This window comes from Phyllobates terribilis, unplaced genomic scaffold (assembly GCF_046119375.1).
Source record: "Phyllobates terribilis strain yellow unplaced genomic scaffold, ASM4611937v1 Scaffold_7__3_contigs__length_470593459, whole genome shotgun sequence".
NCBI lineage: Eukaryota > Metazoa > Chordata > Amphibia > Anura > Dendrobatidae > Phyllobates > Phyllobates terribilis.
In genome coordinates, this window is record NW_027362767.1 from 94,924,919 (window position 1) to 94,950,695 (window position 25,777).

The window sequence follows — 25,777 nt, forward strand, 5'->3', positions numbered from 1 at the left end:
CGAGGATGCTGACCGAAGACTACAAAAAACGAGGATTTGGAGGAAGATTCGCTCTCGTGATTATTGTAAGAGAATTCGGCCCATGGCAGGAGATCCACCCAGTCTGAATGGTGGGCATTAACGAAGTGCCGGAGGTAACTGGTCAGGATCTGATTGATCCGCTCCACTTGACCATTGGACTGTGGGTGGTATGCGGAGGAGAAGTCCAGGGTGACGTCTAGCAGCTTACATGTGGCTCTCCAGAAGCGTGAGGTGAACTGAACCCCACGATCCGACACGATGTGGAGGGGCAGGCCATGGAGACGGAAGATGTGGCGGATAAAGTCTTTAGCCAGCTCGGGTGCAGACAGGAGGCCTGGCAGGGGAATGAAATGAGCCATTTTGGAAAAGCGGTCAGCAACCACCCAAATGACCGTACAACCGGCTGAGACAGGGAGATCTGTTATGAAGTCCATAGCTATATGCTGCCAGGGGGCAACAGGTACTGGAAGAGGAAGGAGGCGACCGGCTGGCAGGTGTCTCGGAACCTTGTTGCGGGCGCAGGACACACAGGCAGAAACAAAGTCTATTACGTCCTTGTGCAGGGTAGGCCACCAGTAGTGCCGGGTGATAAGCTGGAGGGTCTTTTTCTGACCGGCGTGGCCAGCAAGCTTAGATGAGTGACCCCAGTGTAGGATGTTCTCCCGATCAGGTACCGTTACGAACGTCTTACCGGGAGGGAGACGATTTAGACTCACGGGGGCCACCTGCATTACTCTGGCGGGATCGATGATGTGTTTAGGTTCCTCCTCAAGATCAGACACTAGGAAGGATCGGGACAAGGCGTCAGCTTTGATGTTTTTGTCAGCCGGGCGAAAATGAAGAACAAAATCAAAGCGAGCAAAAAACAAGGACCACCGGGCTTGGCGCGGGTTAAGTCTCTGGGCACTCTGGAGGTAAGCCAAGTTCTTGTGGTCCATGTAAATTATTACCGGGTGAAGAGCCCCCTCGAGCAGGTAACGCCACTCCTCCGATGCAAGCTTAATGGCCAATAACTCTCGGTCTCCTATGGAATAGTTGCGCTCGGAAGAGGAGAAGAGTTTGGAGAAGAAGCCGCAAGTTACCATTCTCCCGGAAGACGATTTTTGGGTAAGTACCGCTCCGGCTCCAGAGGAGGAGGCGTCAACTTCCAGGAAGAATTGCTTGTTGCCGTCCGGGCGATGCAGCACCGGGGCGGAAGAGAAAGCCTGTTTTAAGGAAAGAAAGGCTTCCTCTGCTTCGGGCGGCCATTCTCTGGGATTAGTGCCCTTACGGGTGAGCGCAGAGATTGGGGCAGTCCGGAAAGAGAAGTGCGGTATGAAGAGGCGGTAGTAGTTGGCGAAGCCCAGGAACCGCTGAATAGCCTTCAACCCCTCTGGTCGAGGCCACTTCTCGATGGCAGACAGTTTCTCAGGATCCATTCGTAGGCCGGTCTGAAAAATTATGTAGCCCAAAAACGGAAGCGAGGTCTGCTCAAAGAGGCACTTCTCATATTTAGCGTAGAGGTGGTTCTGCCTGAGCCTGAGCAGAACCTGACGAACATCCCTCCGGTGTGTGGGGAGATCCGGAGAGAAGACCAAGATGTCGTCCAGGTACACCACTACGCAGGAGTAGAGAAGGTCCCGGAAGATGTCATTGACCAACTCTTGAAAGACGGCGGGAGCGTTACAGAGACCGTAGGGCATTACCAGGTATTCATAGTGGCCGTCCCGGGTGTTGAATGCCGTCTTCCATTCATCCCCCTGACGGATACGGACCAGGTTATACGCCCCATGGAGGTCCAGCTTGGTGAAGATTCTAGCCCCCCTCAGACGGTCAAATAATTCCGGAATGAGCGGAAGGGGGTATTTTATTCTTCACCGTGATCTGGTTAAGGCCTCTATAGTCTATACAGGGACGGAGTGAGCCGTCCTTCTTTTTGACGAAGAAGAAGCCTGCTCCCGCCGGGGAAGTAGATTTCCGGATGAATCCCTGGGCCAGATTCTCCTCAATATATTCTGACATGGATCGGGTCTCAGCAGCGGATAAAGGGTAAATGCGCCCACGGGGAGTAGTGCCGGGCATCAGGTCGATTGGGCAGTCGTATGGTCTATGAGGGGGTAATGTCTCTGCCTCCTTTTTATTAAAGACGTCCGCATACGACCAATAAGGAGCCGGAAGACCAGGTAGATTGGCTGGAGTAGGAGGAGGACGGACAGGATGGACGGGAACTAAACAAGTCTTATGGCAGTCCTGTCCCCAGCGAAGGACTTCTCCGGTCTGCCAATCAAGCACGGGTGCATGTCTCTGAAGCCAAGGTAGGCCTAGTAAGAGGGCGTGTGAGAGTCAAGGCAGAACATGAAAGAAGATGCTCTCAGAGTGCAGCATTCCCACCTGCAGGGTTATGGATTCGGTGATGAGTTGGATGGGATGTGGTAAGAGGCCCCCATCCATGGCAGCGACAGATAAGGGTACAGCTAGAGGTTTGGTGGGAATGCGGTATTTCTCTACCAGAGACTGAGAAATGAGATTTCCGGCAGCTCCAGAGTCAAGTTGGGCTAGTTCAAAATAACGGTTCTCCCCGCAGATGATAGAGACCGACCGCAACAGAGATGGAGAGGGTTTACTCTTGTCTAGGACGACCTCTCTGAGCGATCCTAGACACAGGCGTTTCCCGACCTCTCCGGGCAGGAACGGATCCAGTGCTCCTTACTGCCACAGTAGAAGCAGCTCCCCTCGGCACGGCGTAACTCTTGAGGGGTTTTGACCATCTTGGTCTGGTCGACCTGCATAGGCTCGGGTGAGTGCGCCTGGGGAGTAGCGGGAGACGTGACAGGTTTCTGAAAGGTAGGGGCTAGACGTGGAAACCTCCTCTCACGGGTGACCTCTTTGGCGCGTTCCTGGAACCGGATGTCAATCCGGGTGGCAAGAGTTATTAAGTCGTCGAGAGTGGTAGGTATGTCCCGACCAGCGAGTTCATCTTTAATACGGCCGGACAGACCCTCCCAAAAGACAGACACCAGGGCGTCGTTATCCCAGGCCAGCTGCGAAGCAAGGGTACGGAACCGTATGGCATATTGGCCCACGGTGAGATTTCCTTGATGGAGGCGTACCAGAGATGATGCGGATGAGGTCTTCCGTCCGGGTTCGTCGAAGACTTTCCGGAAAGCCGTGAGAAAGGCTGGCAGGTTGGACACCAGGGGGTCTCCTCTCTCCCATAGAGGATTTAGCCAAGCCAGTGCCTCCCCCGTGAGATGGGACATGATGAAGGCTACTTTGGCCCGTTCGGAGATAAACTGGTGGGACAGGAGTTCAAAATGCAGGGTGCACTGGTTTATGAAGCCCCGAGCTTGAGCGGGGTCGCCTCCGAAGCGAGGAGGTGCAGAAAGCCGGGGTCCGGGGCAGGATGCTATGGTATTGGTGGGCAGCGGCGCTGCCGGGCTGCGAGTCATGACACTAGCGGTGGTTGCTGGTGGAGCAGTCAGAGTGTCCAGGAAAGAGTTGACATTCCGCAGATGACTCAGGATGGACTCCTGTTGGGACCTCTGACTGGACAGTTCATGACATAGGTCCGAGAGCGAGGGAGCTTGGGTGCCACCGGGTTCCATGGCCCGAGCAAACTGTAACGGGTCTGGGAGGCGGAACCTCTGAGCAACTATACAAGGGGGCGGTCCTTGTAAGGAAGCGGGTGGCTCCCAGGGAAGACGGGCAGGTAGACACGGCAAGTGACAGGGACAGTCTCTGGGTAGAAGGGCAGGAAGTCACGGCAAGTGCAGGGACAGTCTCTGGGTAGAAGGGCAGGAAGTCACGGCAAGTGACAGGGACAGTCTCTGGGTAGAAGGGAAGGTAGTCACGGCAAGTGACAGGGACAGTCTCTGGGTAGACTAGCAGACAGGTAGCAGGTTGACGCTCCCAGGTGAGCGGGCAAGAGTCTCTGGATGGGCAGGTGGTCACGGCAAGTGACGGCAGAGCCTCCAGGTAGGCTAGCAGGCAGGTAGCAGGTGAGCGCTCCCAGGTGAGCGGGCAAGAGTCTCTGGACAGGCAGGTGGTCACGGCAGGTGACGGCAGAGCCTCCAGGTAGGCTAGCAGGCAGGTAGCAGGTGAGCGCTCCCAGGTGAGCGGGCAAGAGTCTCTGGACAGGCAGGTAGTCACGGCAAGTGACGGCAGAGCCTCCAGGTAGGCTAGCAGGCAGGTAGCAGGTGAGCGCTCCCAGGTGAGCGGGCAAGAGTCTCTGGACAGGCAGGTGGTCACGGCAAGTGACGGCAGAGCCTCCAGGTAGGCTAGCAGGCAGGTAGCAGGTGAGCGCTCCCAGGTGAGCGGGCAGGCTGGTCCATAGACAGACTGACAGGTGTCGGAAGGCAGACCGTCGGACCGCAGGCTTGCAAGCAGGTAAGCGGATATCAGGCAGGTATCCAGCAGGAATCTGGCAGGTGACTGGCAGGTAACAGGTAGGAATCTGGCAGGTGACTGGCAGGTAACAAGCAGGAATCTGGCAGGTGACTGGCAGGTAACTGGTAACGGGACCTGAGGGCTGAAGCAGAGTGAAGGCTTTGCACCAACATTGCTCGGGCACCTCCATTTTGGAGGAGGTGCCTTATATATGGTGAGGTCCTCCGGCCATTGGCCGGGGACTCCTTAGGACGGCGCGCGGGGCCCCTTTAAGAGAGGGGGAGCGCGCGCGCCCTAAGCACAGTGGCCGGGAAGCAGCGCGCGTTGCCAGCAGAGCGGGAGGAGGACGCCGGGCACGGAGCGGAGAGGTGAGGGGAACAGCGTCCCTGCCTAGCAGGAGGCAGGGACGCTGACGCTACAGCCAGAACCAAAAGCAGAACAGTTCCTGGGCTTTTACTAGAGTCTTTTTTTCAATAAAGAAACCCGGGGGCGATTATCTCACCATAATAAATCTGAAATCTCTAAACAAATCAGTCGTTTACAAAAAATTCAAAATGGAATCAATCAGGTCGACAATTCCCTTAATCGGACACAACATGGTGTTGTGTACAATAGATCTCAAAGGCCTATTGTCATGTCCCAATTCACCGTCACAGTCAAAAATTTCTATGATTTGCTCTAAAAGAAGGACACACCATTCTACCTTACCAGTTTACTTGTCTTCCGTTTGGCCTTTCTTCAGCTCCACGTATCTTTACCAAACTGATGGCCGAAGTTATCGCGTTCCTCAGGGAACAAGGAATATTAATTATTCACTATCTAGACGACTTCCTGGTATTGGCAGACTCTCCACAGCAGCTAAAGATCAACCTAACCTCAACCATCCTGACCCTGAAAAATTTAGGATGGATTATAAACTGGGAAAAATCACATCTTGTACCAGAAAGAAGAAAGATTTTTTTGGGAATCCTTCTAGACTCCGAACAACAAATGTCTTTTCTGCCGGAAAAGAAACAGACAGAGCTCAGAGTCAGGATCAAGAAATTCATGAGGAACACGAAAGTTACCTTTCGGGAATGTATGAAAATCCTGAGTCTCATGACAGCTTCCATACCGGGAGTCAGGTGGAGCCAATTCCATTCAAGACAGTTGCAGCAACAAATTCTATCAACCTGGAATCGGAAAATGGTCGATCTGGACAAAAAGGTTTCCTTATCAAACGTAACCAAAAGATCATTGACTTGGTGGACCTCCAAAGCCAACCTACAGGATGGAGTCATGTGGAGGTTGACCCCATTCGTGACTCTCACTACCGATGCGAGCAGCAGAGGCTGGGGGGCTCATGTAAACGGTCAATATCTACAAGGTACCTGGCGAACGCAGGATCGTCCCAGATCATCAAATCTAAGAGAGCTTCAGGCCGTCTGGGAGGCTTTGAAAAAGGGTCAAAAACATCTAAAAGGTCAACATGTCAGAGTATTAAGAGACTACATGACATCAGTACCCTCCCTCAAACATCAGGGAGGTCCTCGTCACCACTTTGCCCGCCAAGGATTGTATAAAATCTTCCAGTGGGCAGAAAGTTCGGTCCTTTCAATATCAGCAGTACATCTAAAAGGCTCTCAAAATACAGTAGCAGACTTCATCAGTCGAGAAACTGTTCTACAGTCAGAATGAGAATTGAACTGGGAGGTGTTTTGTCAGGTAACACATCGATGGAGCATTCCCCAATGGGATCTTTTCGCTGCTCGTAAAAACGCAAAGGCAGGAAAATTCTTCTGCCTCAATCCAGAAGACGGACCAGAAGGGATAGATGCGTTATCTCAGAAATGGAACATGAATCTAGCATATGCATTCCCTCCTATACCCTTGATACCGTGGGTGCTAAAGAAGATTCAGGAAGACCGAGCCAGGGTGATAATAATCCTACCTTTCTGGCCCAAGAGAAGTTGGTTCCCCTTACTGAAGAAAATGTCCCTGGAGAGGATCCAATAATCCTTCCGGAGAGGCAGGACTTGCTGTTTCAGGGCCCGATATTCCATCCCGATGTGAAATTTCTCCAGCTTTCGGCATGGACCCTGAAAGGCAGATCCTGAGATGACGCCTATCAGACGCAGTAATCTCAACCATGCAAAATAGTAGGAAATCAGTAACATCGGCCATCTATACAAAAATCTGGAAGAGATTCTGTTTACAGTACCTAACAGCATCTGAGAGTTCTGTTCCAGACTTCCCCAAAATATTAGAATTCTTGCAGACAGGGTTTGAAAAAGGTCTAAGGCCCAGCACATTAAAAGTACAAATCGCTGCATTGAGTGCTATGTATTACCCTCTAGCTCACCATCCATGGGTAGAAAGATTTGTTAAGGCTACAACAAGGTTAAGACCAACAATTAAAACCCATATCCCACCATGGTACTTGAATATGGTCCTAAGGAGCCTATGCAACATACCCTTTGAGCCTCTCATAGAATCAAACATAAAATTCCTCTCACTTAAGACAGTGTTCCTAGTCGCAATAACCACAGTGAGGAGGATAGGGGAAATTCAAGCATTCTCAATCAGAGACCCATACTTGAAATGCCTAGACGATTGTATTATCCTGAGGTTAGACCCAGCTTTTTTGCCAAAAGTAGTTACCCCTTTCCATATGAATCAGGAGGTAGTTCTACCCTCTTTTTGTCAGGACTATAAGAATGATCAGGAGCTAACTTTCCACTCACTTGATGTCAGGAGAGTAGTTCTACAATACCTAGAGGTCACGAAGGACTGGCGTATAGATTCCAACCTATTTATACAGTTTGGGAGAAAAAATAGGGGGAAAAAAGCAACAAAATCTACATTAGCAAGATGGGTCATATCAGTAATTAGTCTAGCCTATTTAGCCGAGGGGAAGTCCCCTCCAGAAAATATTAAAGCCCATTCTACCAGAGCTATGTTCGCATCATGGGCAGAAAGAGCAGGGGCATCTGTGGACCAGATCTGCAGAGCGGCAACTTGGACAAATCTGAACACCTTCTGTAAACATTATAAATTGGACGTTCTATCAGGCCAAAAGATGGCCTTCGGAAGGAAGGTCCTCCAGGCAGTGGTCCCCCCCTAAATGTATACTCTGGTATTCTCCTGATGGTGCTGTCAGGAGGGACGTCCTGGAAAGTAGGCATAAGACCTACCGGTAATAGGGTTTCCAGGAGTCCCTCATGACAGCACCCATTATATTCCCTCCCTAAATATTCCTAAACGACTATGTGAAATTAACATAGATTGTTGAAAGGCAAATAAAATAGAGTTGCATCCATCCTGGTATGGTACTTGAAAATCACTGGAGTGAGGGTGGAGGGAGGGGCCTTTTAACCTCTTGTGTGTTTCCTGTCCCTATCAAGGATATGAAGGACGACCTCCTGATGGTGCTGTCATGAGGGACTCCTGGAAACCCTATTACCGGTAGGTCTAATGCCTACTTTTATAACAGTGCAGAAGGGTGCAGAGGTCCTTCATCTGTGCTCACTCCACAAACGTGACTTGCACCACGTCTGTACTGCGTTGGACCAGGCTATGCAAAATTAGATACTGCGCCAGGGCTCGTCGCTGCTGCCACAGTTGCTGCAACATGTGCTGAATGGAATTCCACTGTGTCGTCACATCGCATATCAACCGGTTAACCGGTAGGGCCAAAGACCTCTGTAGCGATGCAAGTCGATGACCCCCTGGGTGCGAACAGAGGAAGTTGGCACACACTGACCGTGCTTGCTGCAGCAGCACATCCAGGCCGGGATAGTGGTGGAGAAATTGCTGTACCACCAGGTTGAGGACGTGAGCCATGCAAGGCACGTGTGTGAGGTTTTCCCGGCATAGGGCCGCCACCAGGTTCGAACCATTATCGCGCACCGCCTTCCCTGGCTCCAGGTAAAGTGGAGACAGCCATTGCTGAAACTCGGCCTGAATAGCTGTACACAACTCTTGAGCTGTGTTCATACGATCTCCAAGGCATATTAATTTAAACACTGCTTGCGGTGAGCCCTGGCTGCGCAGTACAGAGGTAGGGGAGATTCTCTCTGCACTCTTGGAAATCGTAGTTCACTAAGGCAGAGATTGAGGAGGTGGAGGAGGCAGAAGCAGTGGAGGAAGTGTTCGATACAGAGGTTTGTCCCGCAAGCCTTGGGGATTCCAAGACTTGTGGAGCAGCCCCTTCACCACCTTCCCTCAGTGCCCAGTCAGCGAGTTGTAACGTTCCTGGCCATGCTTGCTCGTCCAATGAACTGTGGAGAAATGCCTCCCTGGCAGACATAGATTTAGTCAAGGAACGGGTGATGTTGTCTGTGACATGCTGGTGTAGCGCAGGCACAGCTTCCTTAGAAAAGTAATGGCAACTGGTACTGGGGGACTGTGACGACCATCAGCTTTCGGAAACAGTCTGTATCCACCAGGCGGAAAGGCAGTATTTCCGTGGCCAACGGATTGGAGATAGTGGAGTTCAAGCTCTTTGTTTCCTCCTACACATGCCAAAGCTATCTTTTACGTGACCACAACTTAGGGACCGAAGGCTGGCTGGTGTGCTGAGAGAGGGTAGAGTAGGGTGAACACGACAAGCTGCTGTACTGTGAGAGAGGTTCAGGTGGAGATGTTATAGTGGATTGAGAAAGATGTGGTGTGCTCAGTAAAACAAAAACAGCAGGCATGTCCACTTCTGTAACAGCTGACGGGCTCTCACTCACCCGACTGTAGCGGGTAAACAAATGGAGGTTCTGCAACCGGAGATCTGTGTGAGAACATTTGCCACGGTGATGGATGAAGAACCAGCAGATGCAGTTGATGGGGTGACCGGTGGTTGGCAAGGCCCGCTAGCCCGCATATTAGCGCAGTGAGATTCCGAAACAAACGCATGTTGATCGCGCATGTAGTAGTCAACTTAATGCAATTTTTGCCTCTACTGAGTTTTTTTGTAAACAAAGTTGTCAGATAATGTAAGTTGGGTCATCCTTTGCAGTCTCAAAAAAGCCCCAGTCTAGGCATCCCTTGTCGCCCCTGAGAACTGCAGACCCATGACCGCGTCTGGCCCCAGCCAAAGTTATTGCTGAGGATGCATTGCTTGTCATGGTTGCATCACTCCGTGTCTGTGTGGGAAGCCGCAACATAACCACCTCAGTTGAGCTACTCAGCTGCATGCCTCTGGGTTCACACCATGAGGGATCTACAACCCCATCATCATCCTCTCTGTTCTCCCACTCCTCTTCCTGCCCTGACCGCTGACTACAGTCCGCATGCGCCTCAGGTATCTGAGTCTCAGGATCACCTCCAACCCCGGGGGTTAACATCTGGTGACGAGGGTTGGGATTCTGCTCGTTATCCAGCCCCGGATCCAACAGAAAAAAAATGTGGGTATCGGTGCAGAGATGCTTTTCTCCTCTTGAGTCTGTGAATTTTTGGATCAGTCCTCTAATGGCCATGGAATAGAATGTGTGAACAGCTCTGGAGACTTACCCATCTGTTGTTCCCTACAGTCAGTTGGGCGGTTGGAGAGTTGTGACGCGGGGGAAAACAGGGGTAATTGGGGTGCCACCTCTGAGGACTGTACCATGTGTGATGTTGAGATGGAGGAAGAGGAGGAGAGGCCACTTGATGCAGCGCGTGCCATCCACTGGAGCACATGGTATTTCTGACCCTCATCTAGAATGCGTACCGCTGTGCGGCTGCCAAAGAAAAGGAGTGGAGTAGCCCGTCCTGTAACAAAAGTTGTCCGTTGTCTTTTGGTTAGGACGAGATGGTGTGTGTCCAGTAGTGCTTTCACTAACCTTACCACCTACCCCACGTACACCTTGAGCACCAAGCCTATTCACCCTTCCACCCCGACCTCGCTTTTTCACACTCTTGTTGGATGTACCCTTGCCTTCTTTTAACCAACTGTTTCACAACCTAGGCCCAGACCTTTCAGTCACTTGTCACTAAATTAAAAATCAGTATTTATTTGCTGAGATAGTGTGTCTGTAGCACACTAGTAGCACAAAGAATTTAGTTTTTCAAATGTGGACTCCTGCCTGGCCAAAAATATTACCAGCATAATAGAGTTATATGCTGAAATGTGGCCTGGTGTCTCTGGAACACACAATTAGCAAAAAGGATTGATCTGCTGGAAGGTTGATTGCCTATCCAGTAGCAGGAGTAGCCTCTCTCCGCTGTTACACTGACAAAATGATGCAAAATCAACATGTCCCTCTCCATATAAAGAGCAGACATGTGACTTAGACAGCCAATGACACAAGTCTTTGTGTCTGGACGTTGTGGATGGTTTTTGCACCCTGATTGGCTGCCAGAATCTCCACACATTAAGTTAAAGAAAAAAAATTAAGAACAACAGTCCGCCGCTCCTCTGACGTCTCCCCACCCCTCCCCTCATCAAACCTGCCCCCCCCTGCTCCTCATACAGCACCACTATCCTAGCGAAAGTCCTAAAAAAAGCATTAGTGGAAACATGATCATTTACCACACTTAGGCTGAATTTTGCCGATTTTGAGTAAAAAAGCTTGCGGGTCCGAACACTAATCCGAATGTGCAATGTTCATGCCGACTTTAACATTAGCAAACGTTTTTCAAACAAGTTTGCTCCTCTCTAGTAATCACCAATACTAGGTGTTTGGCGGAGCAACAATCTACTTTTATGTAGCACGTTAATGTGAACAAGAGATTGCTGTTTGAGGCAGATTATGCAGCAACAATATTTACAGAATCAGTTGACAAAGAAAAAAAAAAAAAAATGTTTGGGTCTTCGGGTCTTTACGGTCGTCGCCTGGGCTGGGAACCTTGACTGGCATCGTTCAGGGCTTGACGGTCGATGTCTGGGTCCCGCTGGTTAACACAACTGTGGACAGCTATCACGGCTCCTGGAACTGCAGCTTCCCTCACTGTCTCTTCTCTTGGCGCCAAAACCACTTCCTCTCTGGCGTGCTGGCTTTTTATATTCGGGGCTGGCTTCTTTGTTGTCACCTGACCCGTAGCGCTGACTCCTTCACCCCCTGCAACTTCTCTCTTCTGAATCAGTTCCACAGGGTTTTGTTCGAGTCTGGAAACCGCACAGTATTGCGGCGTGTTATCTTCAGTGTTCCGTTCTCCTACAGGTTTATTCTCTTTTCACTCACAGAAATAAGCCTCGTGGCAATCCTCCATCATGCTCTGTAATGTCTGCTCACTAAGCCAGTAGGGCTTATCTCTCCCTCCTAGGGCAGACCACAATGCAGGATGGAGCTTCTTACATGCTTGCCCTAACTAGTTCCCTGGGGTGGCACACAAGTTGGGAAGCATTAAATACCCCTTTATTTTCCAAATTTTATATGGCTTTTTGGTACTTTCTGCTTTTTCTTTGAACTCATAGAAGACACTCTGTAAATAGCATCGTGAAGTGTGAACTCCACACTCCCAATGACTTTGCATCTCACACAGCAGCTCAGTGTTTTAACTATTTATGCCCTGTATTCATCACTTATCACTCCTGCTACTAAGTGGCCTACTGCCTGGACATAATAGACTCGGGGCATTTCTCTTACAAGATGTATTGATGCACACAGTTAACTCACTCTGCAGCCAGCAATAAGCAGTGCAAAACACAGACTATAGGTGGCAAATGCTGAAGAGAAAACTGAAACTCAAACACATTCTGTGCAAATGAAAGTTGCATAAGCTATCACTCTAAAAGACCCAGTCTACCTCTGTGTCACATACAGTGTACTTCACAAACAGCCATTGCAATGTTGCAGATCACCACTGTTTACTTTTATGCTACTTGGCCACAAGTTACAATGTAGGACTTGCCTAAATTGGAGAAATTTAGTTTTGGTTGAAACATAGCAGAAAAAAACCCTGCCAAACTGTGCTGTAAATCTGCACCAATTAATGGTTAAATTGGTGGCAAAATGTTGTGACTGATGGCAAAACATTTTAGGAACATTTTAGAAAAATATTAAGATTTGAGAGTCCTCAGTGGTCGATATCTTTTTAATGGCTAACTGAAAAGATGGTAACAAATTTCAAGCTTTCGAGACTACTCAGGCCTCTTTATCAGGCATCATCTACCACAGTACAAAGATATATCTTTTCCTATATCACAAAGGAACATCTTAGAAACTTTAGGAATGAAATTCAGAGACTTGAAGATTTTAAGTGAAGAAACAGATTTCAAGATAATATTTAAGTGAAAAGACTGTGAAATGTACTTGATTGTGAAGCACGTTTCGGTAATGTTTAACTTGTGTAGTATTCTATTGCCATTGTTTGTAGGTAAATTTCCTTGAGAAACTAAAGTAAAGCCTTGCAGAAAATGATGTAAGCTGGCTAAAATTTAGACATGACCGGACACCAAAGATTAGATGGCTCATTTTTCCACCACCCACCCCTCTACATCATCCTAATGTGCCGGTTTCATCATCTACAGCAGAAGTGCAGAATTTCTTATATCTATTTTCTTTGGAGACGTGTCTTGCATCCTTGATGAGAGGAATAACAATAGATTTCAATAATGCAATTTTATCCCACATGTATAATTTGAATGCCAAGTTTCTGGTAACTTGTGTAAACGCAATTTTTTTTTTTTTTTATGGTTTTAGCCAGTATGACATACTCTCTTCTCATACTAAGTTATCTAACAATTCATTTTAAATTGTCAGATGTAAGAAACATTTGCATCTACAAAAAAAAAGAAAAGAAATGAGCCTGAGCATAAGCTGATATATGTGCAATTTGCAAGACCATGTTCACACTGTGACCATTTCACAGACAAAACCCAATAAAAAAACACAATGAGCATGTACCCTGTAGTAAGTAAATAGTAATAGTACATGTAAATAACATGGGGTGCTTGGTTAAGACGATTTTGATCAAAAAGTGTAAAAATCATGTTTCCCGATAAGGTGTACCCAGTCGGGACAGTTCATCCCGATGATCCGGGGCTACCAACTCAACCTCCTCACAGGCATATATGCAGGGGTACCCAAAATAAATAGTAATAGTCTTCTGAAGGGCAGAGGGCTTGTGGTATGGCTTTCTGCCTTTAGTTGAATGTTCACAGAACCCTTCTGAGTCAGTATGCCAGCTGATGCTGTTGGTGAAGAGTGCATTTAGCATGAGTGATATTTTTTTTCCCCCAAAGAGTTGGCATGAAACAAGTTGAAGCAAATTCATACGCCTGATCAGAGAGATCATTGCTTGCCATACAAAGGGAGAGTAATTTGAAGGAAACCGTATGGACACACATATACACTATACTATACTGTTTATAAAAATGAATTCCAATTTATTTTGGGTCCCCCTGCTTTTTTCCCCAAAAATGGAAACAAAACTTGATAGCCGCATGTTGTTCGTGTGAATCTGACATAATTAAACAGGCGAAAGATTGACCAACTGGTTGAAAAAAAATCCCTTGTGCCAAACTCAACCTTTTTCTACAACATCGACTGACATCCTGATTGCGAACACTCACCTTGTGGTGGAAGCTTGTACTACAAGCGACACAACCTCCTGAAGACTATTCTTTTCACTTTTGGGTACCCCCCCCGCCTATGAAGCCGTTGAGTTTGGATTAGACCAGCGGCTGCTCTGAACATATTGGTTTGTCGTCTGACCATTGATGTCTCACATGTGAAATTGGCTTCAGAGTTATCCTCCTCTTAAATTTAGTTATAATGCTTTAGCATGTTCAGTGTACACATTGCTGCAGTATTTTGATATAGTTACAGATTATAGTGCCCTTTTGTGGACAGCATTGCTAACTGTTCACTTTTCAAGTAGTTCTTGATAAGACAGAGCCTTTGGGGGTGGTTGTGGTCGGTCAACTGAGTGTTAATGACTTGGTCTTTCTCCCAGAGGGCCAAATCTCACAAGTAATTGTGACCATGTGTATTTGTGTTTAGAGACCTGAACTTCTTGGCTGAGCATTATGTTGACTTCTCAAATATTTAGAATAAAAGGATTTTTGGGTGTGGGGTGTTTATTGCTGAGATTTTTTTCTTCCTTTCTTTTGAGCTGAATATTCCTGGATTTGTTGAAGATGTTTACCCGTTCATTGCTGGCAAAGTCAGTTAAATTTGATACTTGTTTTTTGTTTTCTTCCTTTGCGGTGTTAAGGAAGCCCACTCTAGGTAGCTTTTGCTCTTTACATACTGTTGTGCTCAAAAGTTTACATACCCTGGCAGAATTTTTCCTTTCTTGGCCTTGTTTCAGAGAATATGAATGCTAACAAAAAAACTTTCTCCACTCATGGTTATTGTTTGAGTGATGTTATTTATTGTCAAACTACTGTGTTTTCTCTTTTTAAATCTTAATGACAACCAAAAACATCCAAATAACCCTGATCAAAAGTTCATACCCCAGTTCTTAATACCGTTTATTGCCCCCCTCTAACATCAATGACAGCTTGAAGTCTTTTGTGGTAGTTGTGGATGAGGTTCTTTATTTTCTCAGATGATAAAGCTGCCCATTCTTCTTGGCAAAAAGCCTCCAGTTCCTGTAAATTCCTGGGCTGTCTAGCATGAACTGCATGCTTGAGGTCTCCCCAGAGTGGCTCAATGATACTGAGGTCAAGAGACTGAGATGGCCACTCCAGAACCTTCACTTTGTTCTGCTGTAGCCAATGACAGGCCTTGTCTTTTGGATCGTTGTCATGTTGAAACGTCCAAGTATGTCCCACTCACAGCTTCCGGTCTGATGAGTGCAAATTTGCCTCCAGTATTTGTTGATAGTGTGCTGCATTCTTCTTTCCTTCAACTTTTACCAAGTTTCCTGTGCCTTTGTAGCTCACACATCCCCAAAACATCAGCGATCCACCTCCATGCTTTACTGTAGGAATGGTGTTAATTTCATCATAGGCTTTGTTGACCTCTCTCCAAATGTAACGTTTATGGTTGTGGCCAAAAAGTTCAATTTTGGTCTCATCACTCCAAATTATTTTGTTCCAGAAGTTTTGAAGCTTATCTCTGTGCTGTTTGTCGGATTGTAGGCGAGATACTTTGTGGCATTTGCGCAGTCATTACTTTCTTCTGGCGACTCGACCATGCAGCCCATTTTTATTCAAGTGCCTCCTTATTGTGCATCTTGAAACAGCCACACCACTAGTTTTCAGAGAGTCCTGAATTTCAGCTGCTATCTGTGGGTTTTTCTTTGCATCCCGAACAATTTTCCTGGCAGTTATGGCTGAAATTTTCATTTGTCTACCTGACCGTGGTTTGTGTTTTACATAGCCCCTGATTTTCCATTTGTTAATCAGTTTGAACGCTGCTGACTGGCATTATCAATTCCTTGGATATTTTTTTTGTATCCCTTTCCTGTGTTTATACAGTTCAACTACCTTTTCCCGTAGATCCGTTGACAATTCTTTTGCTTTCCACATGGCTCATGATCCAGAAATGTCAGTGGCTGGATGAAACATGCAAGAGTCTGTCTGGATCCCAGAAACTCACTCAGCTTTTATACACACACACTGATAACAAGCAAACAGGTCACAGGTGAGGATGTTACCTTTAGTAGCCATTCAAACCATTTTTGTCAAATTCTGTTTATCAGGCCAAAATCACCAGGGTATGTGAACTTTTGATCAGGGTAATTTGGATGGTTTTGGTTGTCATTAAGATTTTTTTAAAAAAACACAGTAGTTTGACAATAAATGGCTTCACCCAACCAATAACCATGAGTGGAGAAAAAGTTTTTCTGTTATCATTCATATTCTTTGAAACAAGGCCAAAAAAAGGAAAAATTCTGCCGGGTTATGTAAACTTTTGAGCACAACTGTAACTACTATTACTCTAAACGATCACAGGAAGCTTGGTTATAGCTTGTGACTGTGATCACATAAGAGGTATTCTGTTTAAGTCATGTTCTCTTTTGCCACTATGTGTATGTAAATATATATGTATTCACAAACACCCACATGCCTCCACCAAGAAGGAAAAGTTGTGTAATTAAGATCACAGGATGAATAAACATGTTAATGATATGCAAATTATGAAATAATGCTAACTATTTTTGAAACCTCTTGATTTATTCAGTATATCTAGCATGACTGCCACACACCGAAATAATCACACTTAGGCCTCTTTCACACGTCCTGATATTTCCTGTACTGGAAAAACCTGTACTGGAGATGTCCATGTGTACCTGTGTGACAACCGTGTGTCCCATCACAATCACCCGTACCGGCGCCTGGGAATCTGCGCTATAGTCGAGCTGTTCCAAAGTGCCACGTGCTGGAGGCAAGTTTCATCATTGTACCCTACTTGCACGGAGATCGGCGCGAGCAGGGGACAATGATGAGAGTTGTATTCTGCCCCCGCTGTCTCCAACAAGTGGAAAAATAAGAATAAAATAAACACATTATACTCATCTTCCACCTAATTCCTTGAAGTCATTTTTTATTTTTGGTTTGTTTACAGGGGACAATAACAATATCCCTCACCTGTCTGACATATTGTCCCATGCCGTAATCCATCTGACTGACGTTTCTTCATCAGTGTGATCCATGGCTTGAGGCGACCACTCACGCTGAGGAGCAGAGGGAGAATGACTCGCTGCAGCGAGCGGGCCCCTGAACTACGCTGAGCTCACTGAGTGACTGGATAGTCACCACAGTTAAGGGGCCAGTTGGCAGCAACGAGTCATTCTCCCCTGCTCTTCAGCGTGTGCGGTCACCTCAAGCCACCGCGCACACTGATGAAGAAATGTCGGTCAGATGGATTACAGCGTGAGACACTGGATTATTTCATCTTCGGACAGGTGACAGATATTGTTGTTTTTTATTTTTGGTTTGTGTACGGAGACAATGGCTTCAGGGAATTGGGTGTTAAGATGAGTACAATGTGTTTTTTATCTTATTCTTATTTTTACACTTGTTGGAGACAGATGGGGCAGAATACAACTCTCAACATTGTTACCTGCTGGGGCTGATCTCAGTGCCAGCAAGGGACAATGATGAGACTTGCCTTCAGCACCCAGTGCTTGGGAACAGCACGAACTGTAGCGCTGATTTCTAGACACCGGTATGTGTCACATTGATGACACGGATGTCATCCGTGTGTAATCCGTGTGGGGTGTTTTGCAGCATGCAAAAAACTGACATGTTAGTGTGTTTTGCCCTTGGACACACGGTCTGTGTAAACACACTGGCGTACGCAGACCCATTCATTTGTATGTGTCTACATATGTAAGTGTCTCCAGTACATGTGAAAACTGGCACCACACATACTGGACACATGGACATGTGAATGATGCCTTAGATACCTTGGCATTATTATTTATTTGTAGTTGTCTGAAGAATGTTCTGCCATGCTGAATGCACTTGAGCCAATGATCAAGATCTGCTTCTGGCAGCTACTTTTTGTAATTGTCGACCAATGATGTCCCGTATGTGCTTGATGGGAGACAAGTCCGGAGACAGTGCAGGACATGGTATAATGTTTAGGCCATGCAGGCTGCTCACAGCAGGAGCAGCATGCATATTGATATTGTGTTGAAAAACAGCTCCTGAGACAGTTTGAATAAATGGCCTTACTCGTTCCGAATCAATGTAGCACTGAACTGTTAGTATGCCTAAAATGAAAACTAGAGGGTCCAGTTATGGTACGCTATACCACCCCACACCATAATGTTGGTAGTAGGACCAGTATGAAACTTCCTTGTGAAGTTGACTCACCCAGGGGAATGGGGATGACTCGGTACCCGGGCCTTTAGCCTGGCCTTGTAGGGATGTCGCGGTGGTCGGCTCCCGGGCCCGTACCCTGGGGTCGCTCCTTAAAAAGGGTGGATAATTGGTTGATTTTATAAAAGAAAGAGTTCGTGACGCCACCTGTGGCTTCTGGTGAGGATCACCAGCGCTGCTGAGTCCACTGAGGCCGATGATCAGGCAGCTCGATGGTATAGCTCCCCACAGGTGGAGCTAGGCCTCAGGGCAGCGTACGGACGGGGGAAGCAGGACAGAGACCCAGCCGGGTCAGAGCAAGAACAGGGACAGACACGATTGTCACTTCAGTACCTTTTACTGATGGTAATTCAGGCACGTCCCGGAGCACTGTAGGGTGAAGGGTGCATGTCCGGATCCTCCCCAATGAGCGTGTTTTGGGCCTCCTGCTTCTTGCCTCTGCGTAGTAAGTTTCTGACCTGCCTGGAGCTAGGCCTAACTTTATCTCTGTCCTGCGCTGGCTGACCTTGTGGTAGGGCCTTTTCTTGGAGTGCACGCTCCCGACTTAAGGGGCCTATGTGTCTCCTGGCTCTGATACGTATCAGCACTTTAGCGATCCTGGGACTTGTAGTTCTCCAGGGATTCCAGTTTATATCTTACTGGGTCGTGGAGATCCCGGTAAGCTTCGGACCCGGTGTCCGGTAACTTCTTCAGAGTGAGCTAGTTAAGCTCCTCTGCCCCCTATGTACTAACTCTCTCTATTCGCCTTCGGCCTACTCAGGCCCTCGCTAGGCTACTCACACTAACAGCAGCTTGCCGCGCTTCACCGATCTTATGGCACCGGCACACCTAAAGCTCACTGCTCTGAGCTACAACTGAGTCTGGACTGTGCTGCACCACAGACTAACCTCTCTCAGGCTTCTACTGCAGGAACCCTCTCAACAGGTTTGCTCTCTGTCGACTCCAGTCTAGACTAGACTAACAACCAACTGCTGCCAGGCTCCACCTTCCCTTTTATATCCCTAACGGGCTCCCTCTGGTGGTCTGAGGTGGAAGGTGGAGATGTGTGAATGGTTATGGGGGCCTCTTGTGGAGGAATCCTTCAATACACCCTTCTAGGATCTGTGATACCAAGCGCAGCTGGGCGTCACAAAGTTGTTCCATTGACCTCAAGCTGTCTCTCTTAAAGCGATCAATCTGCAGAGCAAGATTGCAATGGAGGCTGGAATGGAGGTCTGCTTTTTAACAATGAGTCTCACTTTAGTTTTGGATACAATGATAGTTGGAGATTGGTCTGGAAACTACGTGAGCAATGTTATAAAGAGGCCATTAATAGGGAATGTAACATAAGTCCTGCTCCCATGATTATGGTGTAGGGTTGCCTAATGTACAGTAGCTGGAATCCTATAGTCTTTATTCCAGGTACACTAACTGCTTGGCATTACTATGAGCAACCTGCATGGCCTAGACATGTTAACAAGGCCTGAAGCATTTCCAGCCTCGTCTCTCTCATTGAGTCCATCTCAAACATCAGTGGTCGGCAATTGCAAAAGGAGCAGCCTGCAAAGGAACTTGATGATTTGCCCAAGTGCATTTAGTGTGGCAGAACATTCCTTAGACAACTAATAGTAACTTAATTAATAGCAACCAAGGTGTGTAAGTGCGGGGATTGTTACTTCCAATAGGTGGTACTAGAGCTCTAGTACTCTTACTCTCTGAAAATACAATTTGCATATTTAATTTTCCAGCGGAGCATTACAAAGCTTATAAGCCTCCTCACATTGGCATTCCAGGATAGGCATGTCACTCACCACAAGGAGAAACGTTAGCCATTGGATCTCTGTCAGAAACCTCTCACCTAGCCAAACCAGATCGCACACTTTGCACTGATGAGGGGCAGCACCCCGAAACAGTGTCTGCAAATTGAGATTCTGGTTTGATTTTATCCTAAGTCATGTGGCAAGGCTCGTTAAAGTGTCGATACTGACTTTTAGGGTTGCAACTTCCAATAGGTGGCATTAGAGTTCTAGTCCTCTTCCTCGCTGAAGAGGCAATTTGCATATGTTGGGTTTTCTGCATGTGGCACTCAAACTCAATACCAAATACTCATATAGGGCTAACCCTTTAAGATAAGCCATTTCATCACGGCCACTATGCCATGTTCCCTTCATCATTTACATAGGCAAGGCAGCTTGCCTGTAAGAGCAGCTATACCTGGTACTCCAGTTCAGCCCATAAAGTTCTATACATATGTTTAACAGTTGCTATACTTTTATTACTTACTTTATGTTCATCAAGGGGTTAAGGGTCCCTTAACAGAAAACAGGCAAGAAAAAAAAAAAGGCGTCCGCATGAATCCAGCCCTGTAATCAATTGCTTCATTTTATCTATCACTTATAATATAGAGTGGCCCCGAAAAAGCCGGATATAGAGAGCCACATTCTTCCCCAACATATGAGTGACCACAAACATTATGTCCCAATATAAAACTGGAGAAAACACTTCCCGCATTCTCTCCAATTGTATTTTCTGAGTGATAAATTAGTCACAGATGCATGTAAGCAGAGTCGTGCTATTGACAAGTAAAGTGATACACCACTTTACAAGATATAGCTTGTATTATTCAATGGTGCAGCAATGTCTGGCTTTACTGCCCCCAGACAGATGGTATGGCTGTCTGTTAAGACAAGCTGATTCATGTTGGAAAGTACAAAACATCCCACATCACACTCTCTTAAAGGGAACTTCTCACGTGGAAAAAAATGCTTTTGACCTTCAGAAACTGGGTAACGGGGTTAGTTTGCAGGTTAATAGCATTCTGAAGTCCAGAGTCCTGCTGCCGGAAGAAAATAAACTTTTGGCACGGATTCAGTCGCAGCTCTGTATATAGAGAGCGGCGGCTGTAACCGCGCTCCTGGCACTGACTCACAGCAGGATCAGCATTAGATTAATCCGGTGTACTTGAGATAAACTACATCAAATACCTGGACTGGATAGGGGTTTGTTGTCTGTAACCACATTTCATTGCATGACAGAAATATGGCTCAGTCAAGAGAGCAATCCAAAAAGTTCCTTACATAAATGAGCAAAATACAAAAAGATAGCAAAGGCAGTGAATTTTCCTAAAAATACAGTTTAAACATAATTATCAAGTTCAAAGTTTTAAAGGAACACTAGTTAAACTTCCTGGACTTGGCAACGAAGACATACACCTCTACTGACGCAAAAGCGCACCATTATGACTCAATATTATTAATAAGGTAAAGAAATTTTAAAATTCTGTTGTATGGATCTGCTGCATGTCTAGAGGAGGAAGATTAAAACATGCAATAACAAGAACACCCTGCTAACAGTGACACATGGCGGGGGCCCTGTGAAGCCTACTGTGAACCTTGCCGGTGGCTTGGTGATGCTCTGTGGCTGGTTTGCTTTCTCTGGCACTGGAAACCTGCAGCATGTGGATGGCAAGAAGGATTTGGTCAAGTATCATGAAATCCTAGCAGGAAACCTAATTCTGCTGTGAAAAATCTGAAGATTGGGCATCATTATACTTTAAAACAGAATAATGACCACAAGCATACCTCAAAGTTTACCATGGTTTGGTTTCAGAAAAAAATCCTGGAGTGGCCATAACAGAAGCTTGACTTGAGCCCAAAAGAATACCTTTGGTGGGATTTGAAGAAGGCAGTTGCAGCATGCAAACCCAAAAATATTAATGAACTAGAGGTTTTTACCCTTGCGGAATGGGCCAAGATTCCTCTGAAATGCAGCAGAAGCTGGTGTCTGCATCACGTTTGCAGCAGGTCAGAACAGCCAAAGGGGCTCTACTAAGAATCAAACTTAAGAGATGACCATCGCTCTATGTATATGTACAGGTACGATACCACTCTAGTCCACAAATTAGAAGAACCCTTGGCACTCCAAAAAAAAATCCATTTTCAAGCTGAAAATTCTTTAACGTGTATGCAGAGGAGGACACTGCATTTCAAATAACTGCGGCATCTGTATTTCTGCATTGACTTTTTTTCCACGTTTTTTATTGATTGATGCAAACAGATCTTGCCCATCTCATGTTGTAACAAAGAAATACTCGTATTATTGCCTCTACTTAACATTTTAGTCTAAAATATTAATATATTATAGTTTTTTTTTTTAATTTATTTATTTTTTGCAGAATTTGACCCTGATGCTTGTTCTGTTGGTTGGGTGTTAGAGATTTGGTATACATCTAGAAGCTGTCTACTTGACTGTTTCTTACACTAAACACTTTTCTCTTAATTACAGATTATAAAACTGCTGGATGGAAAGAGATCACAGGCTGTAGGCATTTTAATATCCAGTTTACACCTTGACATGAAGGACATTCAGCAAGGTAGGTTTTTTTTTGAGGAAGTCCTAATTTGTCTGTCATACTTAGCCCTCCTTGGAGTAGAAGTAAAGACATGCAAATGTGAAGGTAGGGATCCAGCTCTAACGTAAAATTATAATTCTTTATTTTAATATTTAAAAACAAGGCATGGTCATGACATAGCATGCACGGGAGAAATCTTGTATGCGATTGTGGGAAGAGGAGATAAGAGGGGAGTAGAGACGGAGATCTTGTGAGGATCGGAGGTTGCGTGTATGCAAGTATCGGAAGACTAGGTCACAGATATATGGAGGAGCCAGGTTGTGGATGGCTTTGTATGCCATGGTTGGGGTTTTGAACTGGAGTCTCTGGGCAATGGAGAGCCAGTGAAGGGATTGACAGAGAGGAGAGGCCAGGGAATAGCGGGGGGACAGGTGGATTAGTCGGGTAACAGAGTTTAGGATAGATTGGAGGGGTGCGAGGGTGTTAGAAGGGAGGTCACAGAGCAGGAGGTTGCAGTAGTCGAGGCGGCAGATGATGAGTGCATGCACTAGTGTTTTTGCAGATTCGTGATTGAGGAATGTGCGGATCCTGGAGATATTTTTGAGTTTGAGTCAGCAGAAAGTGGAAAGGGCTTGGATATGTGGTTTGAAGGAGAGATTAGAGACCAGGGTTGCCCCAAGGCAGCGAGCTTGCAGGACTGGCCAGAGTGGGCAGCCATGGACTTTGATGGATAGTTCAGTTGGGGGGTTGAGTGAGACAGTGGAAAGATGATGAATTCAGTTTTATCCATGTTACGTTTTAGAAATCTGTCAGAGAAGAAGGATGAAATAGTGGACAGACATGGTGGGATGCTGGTTAGTAGGGAGGAGATATCTGGTCTAGAGAGGTAGATCTGTGTGATATTTAGTGAGAAAAGAGGAAACTGTAGGTTTTTAAATCACCAGAATAATTAGCATAATAGCTTCATTAGATTACATCTGTGACATAATACGAGAACATTAAAAGCAATAATAAAAATGTGAGACATATATGAGACACATGAAAAGAACATCATTGTTTGAGCGACATAACTAAAATATCTTTTAGAAGAACCCTAATAGGGAGAGAGGGAAGAAAGACAAGTGCGGTGCTGTTTTCCCTTCTGGGAACCCTCATAAATAAGAAAGCTTTTAGGTTGTAACACCACTTTATAGTGCTTTTTGTATTTTGTATGTTTGTTTTTTGTTACCTGATGAAGGCTGCACTGTAAAAATAGCAGCTGAAACGCGTTGTACTGTATTTCAACATTTGTTTTTTTTAAGAAATTATATTTATTTTTTGGAACAGATTTTCCACTGGAATTGGATGTATTCAAGAAATCCTAAGGTGACTAGCGCCTCATACGTTTGGAGTTTCTTTTTCACTCAGAAATAACTAAAATATCAACATTGTTGGTATACATGACACATCGGGGGAGGCTTTCTGATAAGACTTATTCAATTTTGAAACAGGGCCCTACTTCTTTCTTTGCAGTTGCATGCAAAGCTATCATCCATGAAGGTCTGTCTTTGTTTTTTCTTTTACACAAAAACAATCAGATTATTTGATGGTAGAGAACCCTATTATTCCCATTCTGCATGCCTTACTAAAGACTCATAAAAATGTCACCCCTCCCCCGATGCGTCCAATAGTATCGAGAATTGGCTCCCTGGGAGAACGCCTTGGCCGGTGGCTAAGACACTATGTTGCAGCCTCTGGTTCGTCGTATCCCAGGCTACTTAATAGATTCAAACGACGTTTTGAACATGTTTCATGATGTACGATGGAATTCTGAATGGACTTGGCTTACCTGTGATGTGACCTCTTTGTACACTTGCATACCACATGAGGTTGCAATACTGGTAGTAAATTTTCCTTTCCAAAAATACAGCACCTACACTGTGGATCTACAATTGTTCATAAAATCGACATTAACATTTTTGCTTCCCCATAATTATTTTTTATTTAACAAGTTTTATTTACAAAAAAGGCGTATCGATGGGTGCTAAATTTTTCCCATTAGCAGCCAACCTGGTCATGGCGTGGTGGGAGGAGATTTACATATTCAGCACTGACAACCCATTTTTAATTCAATTAAATAGTATGCAAGGTACGTTGACGATCGGCTGTTGGTTTGGAGGGGATCAAATGTCTTCTATATAGTCTTTTATTAATTATCTAAATGGCAATCGATTTAATCTCCAGTTCATCAGCTTTTCTCACCGAGACACCATATGTTTTTTGTCTATCTTTTTCTTATCGGTAAACATGATATGCCAATAACAAGCTTTACGTCCCGAAAAAAATCTGCAGGAAATACTATGCTTCACGCACGCAGTTTTCATCCACCCCACGCCACCCAATCCATTCCTGTGGGCGAATATATAGGAGCCAAACGCAATTGTAGCTTCTAAACTTCTTACAGTAATGAAGTACAACAAATCAAATGACGTTTAAACCACAGAGGATATCCAAATTGGATTATATATCATGCCTCAAACATTGCCGCCACTAAACCTAGAGAAATTTTGATGCAAATGACACGCCCCCTGGGCCGTGTGTGGGGGAATACCCGGAGCCGGGTCTCTGTGTAATGCTGGGGGTTGTAGTCTCCGTGGCGGCGACCCGGTCCCGTGGCTCAGGGTGGTCAAACCAGTGGCGGATCTGTTTACTTGGTTTTTAATGTTTAAATGTCCGACTACGCCACCCGTGGATTGTGGTCACTGAGAACTGCCGCTGCGGGGCAGACCGCTGAGGCTGATAGTATAACTCCCCACAGGAGGAGTATAGCCTCAGGGCAGCGTTTGTAAATGGTGAGGGTTGTGATGCACGGGCGCAGCAGAAATGACTCAGAGTCCGTGCAGTGCAGTTCAGGGTCTTTACTGTTGGTAATGAAGAAGGCCCTGCCGGGAGTACTGGCTAACATTAGTGGTCTGGTCAGTCTGTGAGCGAACAAGAATCCCCCTGGCCAGGTGGAGGTGTAGGCCTTCCCGTCTGACTTCACTCTTCCTGGCTACCCTGCTGTAGTCGTGTAGTAGCCCATGTCCCTGAGTGTACCGTGTGGTGCTCACCCGTATGGCTGGTGACTTGGGGCCTTTGGTTTCTTCCGCTCCTTGATGGTGGTGCCGGTCCCTTGCGTGTGACTGAGCCTCCGGGCTTTCTACGGCCAGAGGACCTGAAATCCCCTGCCAGGTGGTTTCTGCTGCTGGATGTGAATATCCTCACAGCCTCGGACTCCGGTGTCCTGTTCTCTGCGTCTTCTGCCAGGACGAGCTCTCTGCTCCAGTCCCTGGCCTTCAGCTCCTGGCTCCTACAGAGCTCCTTGCTGCTGCTCTGGAACTAGACTCACTAACCCCGCCCCAGATCCAGTT

At 46.3% G+C, this 25,777-nt stretch overlaps 1 protein-coding gene across 4 annotated transcripts in view; it reads left to right on the top strand.

Moving 5' to 3' along the window:
• Positions 1-25,777, top strand: part of FMN1 (formin 1) — a 336,510-nt gene that overhangs the window by 230,683 nt on the left and 80,050 nt on the right. For all 4 annotated transcript variants that reach the window (XM_073639006.1, XM_073639007.1, XM_073639008.1 and 1 more), the window contains one exon: positions 22,322-22,409. In XM_073639006.1, coding sequence (XP_073495107.1) covers positions 22,322-22,409 — 88 coding nt within the window. The remainder of the gene's footprint in view (positions 1-22,321; positions 22,410-25,777) is intronic.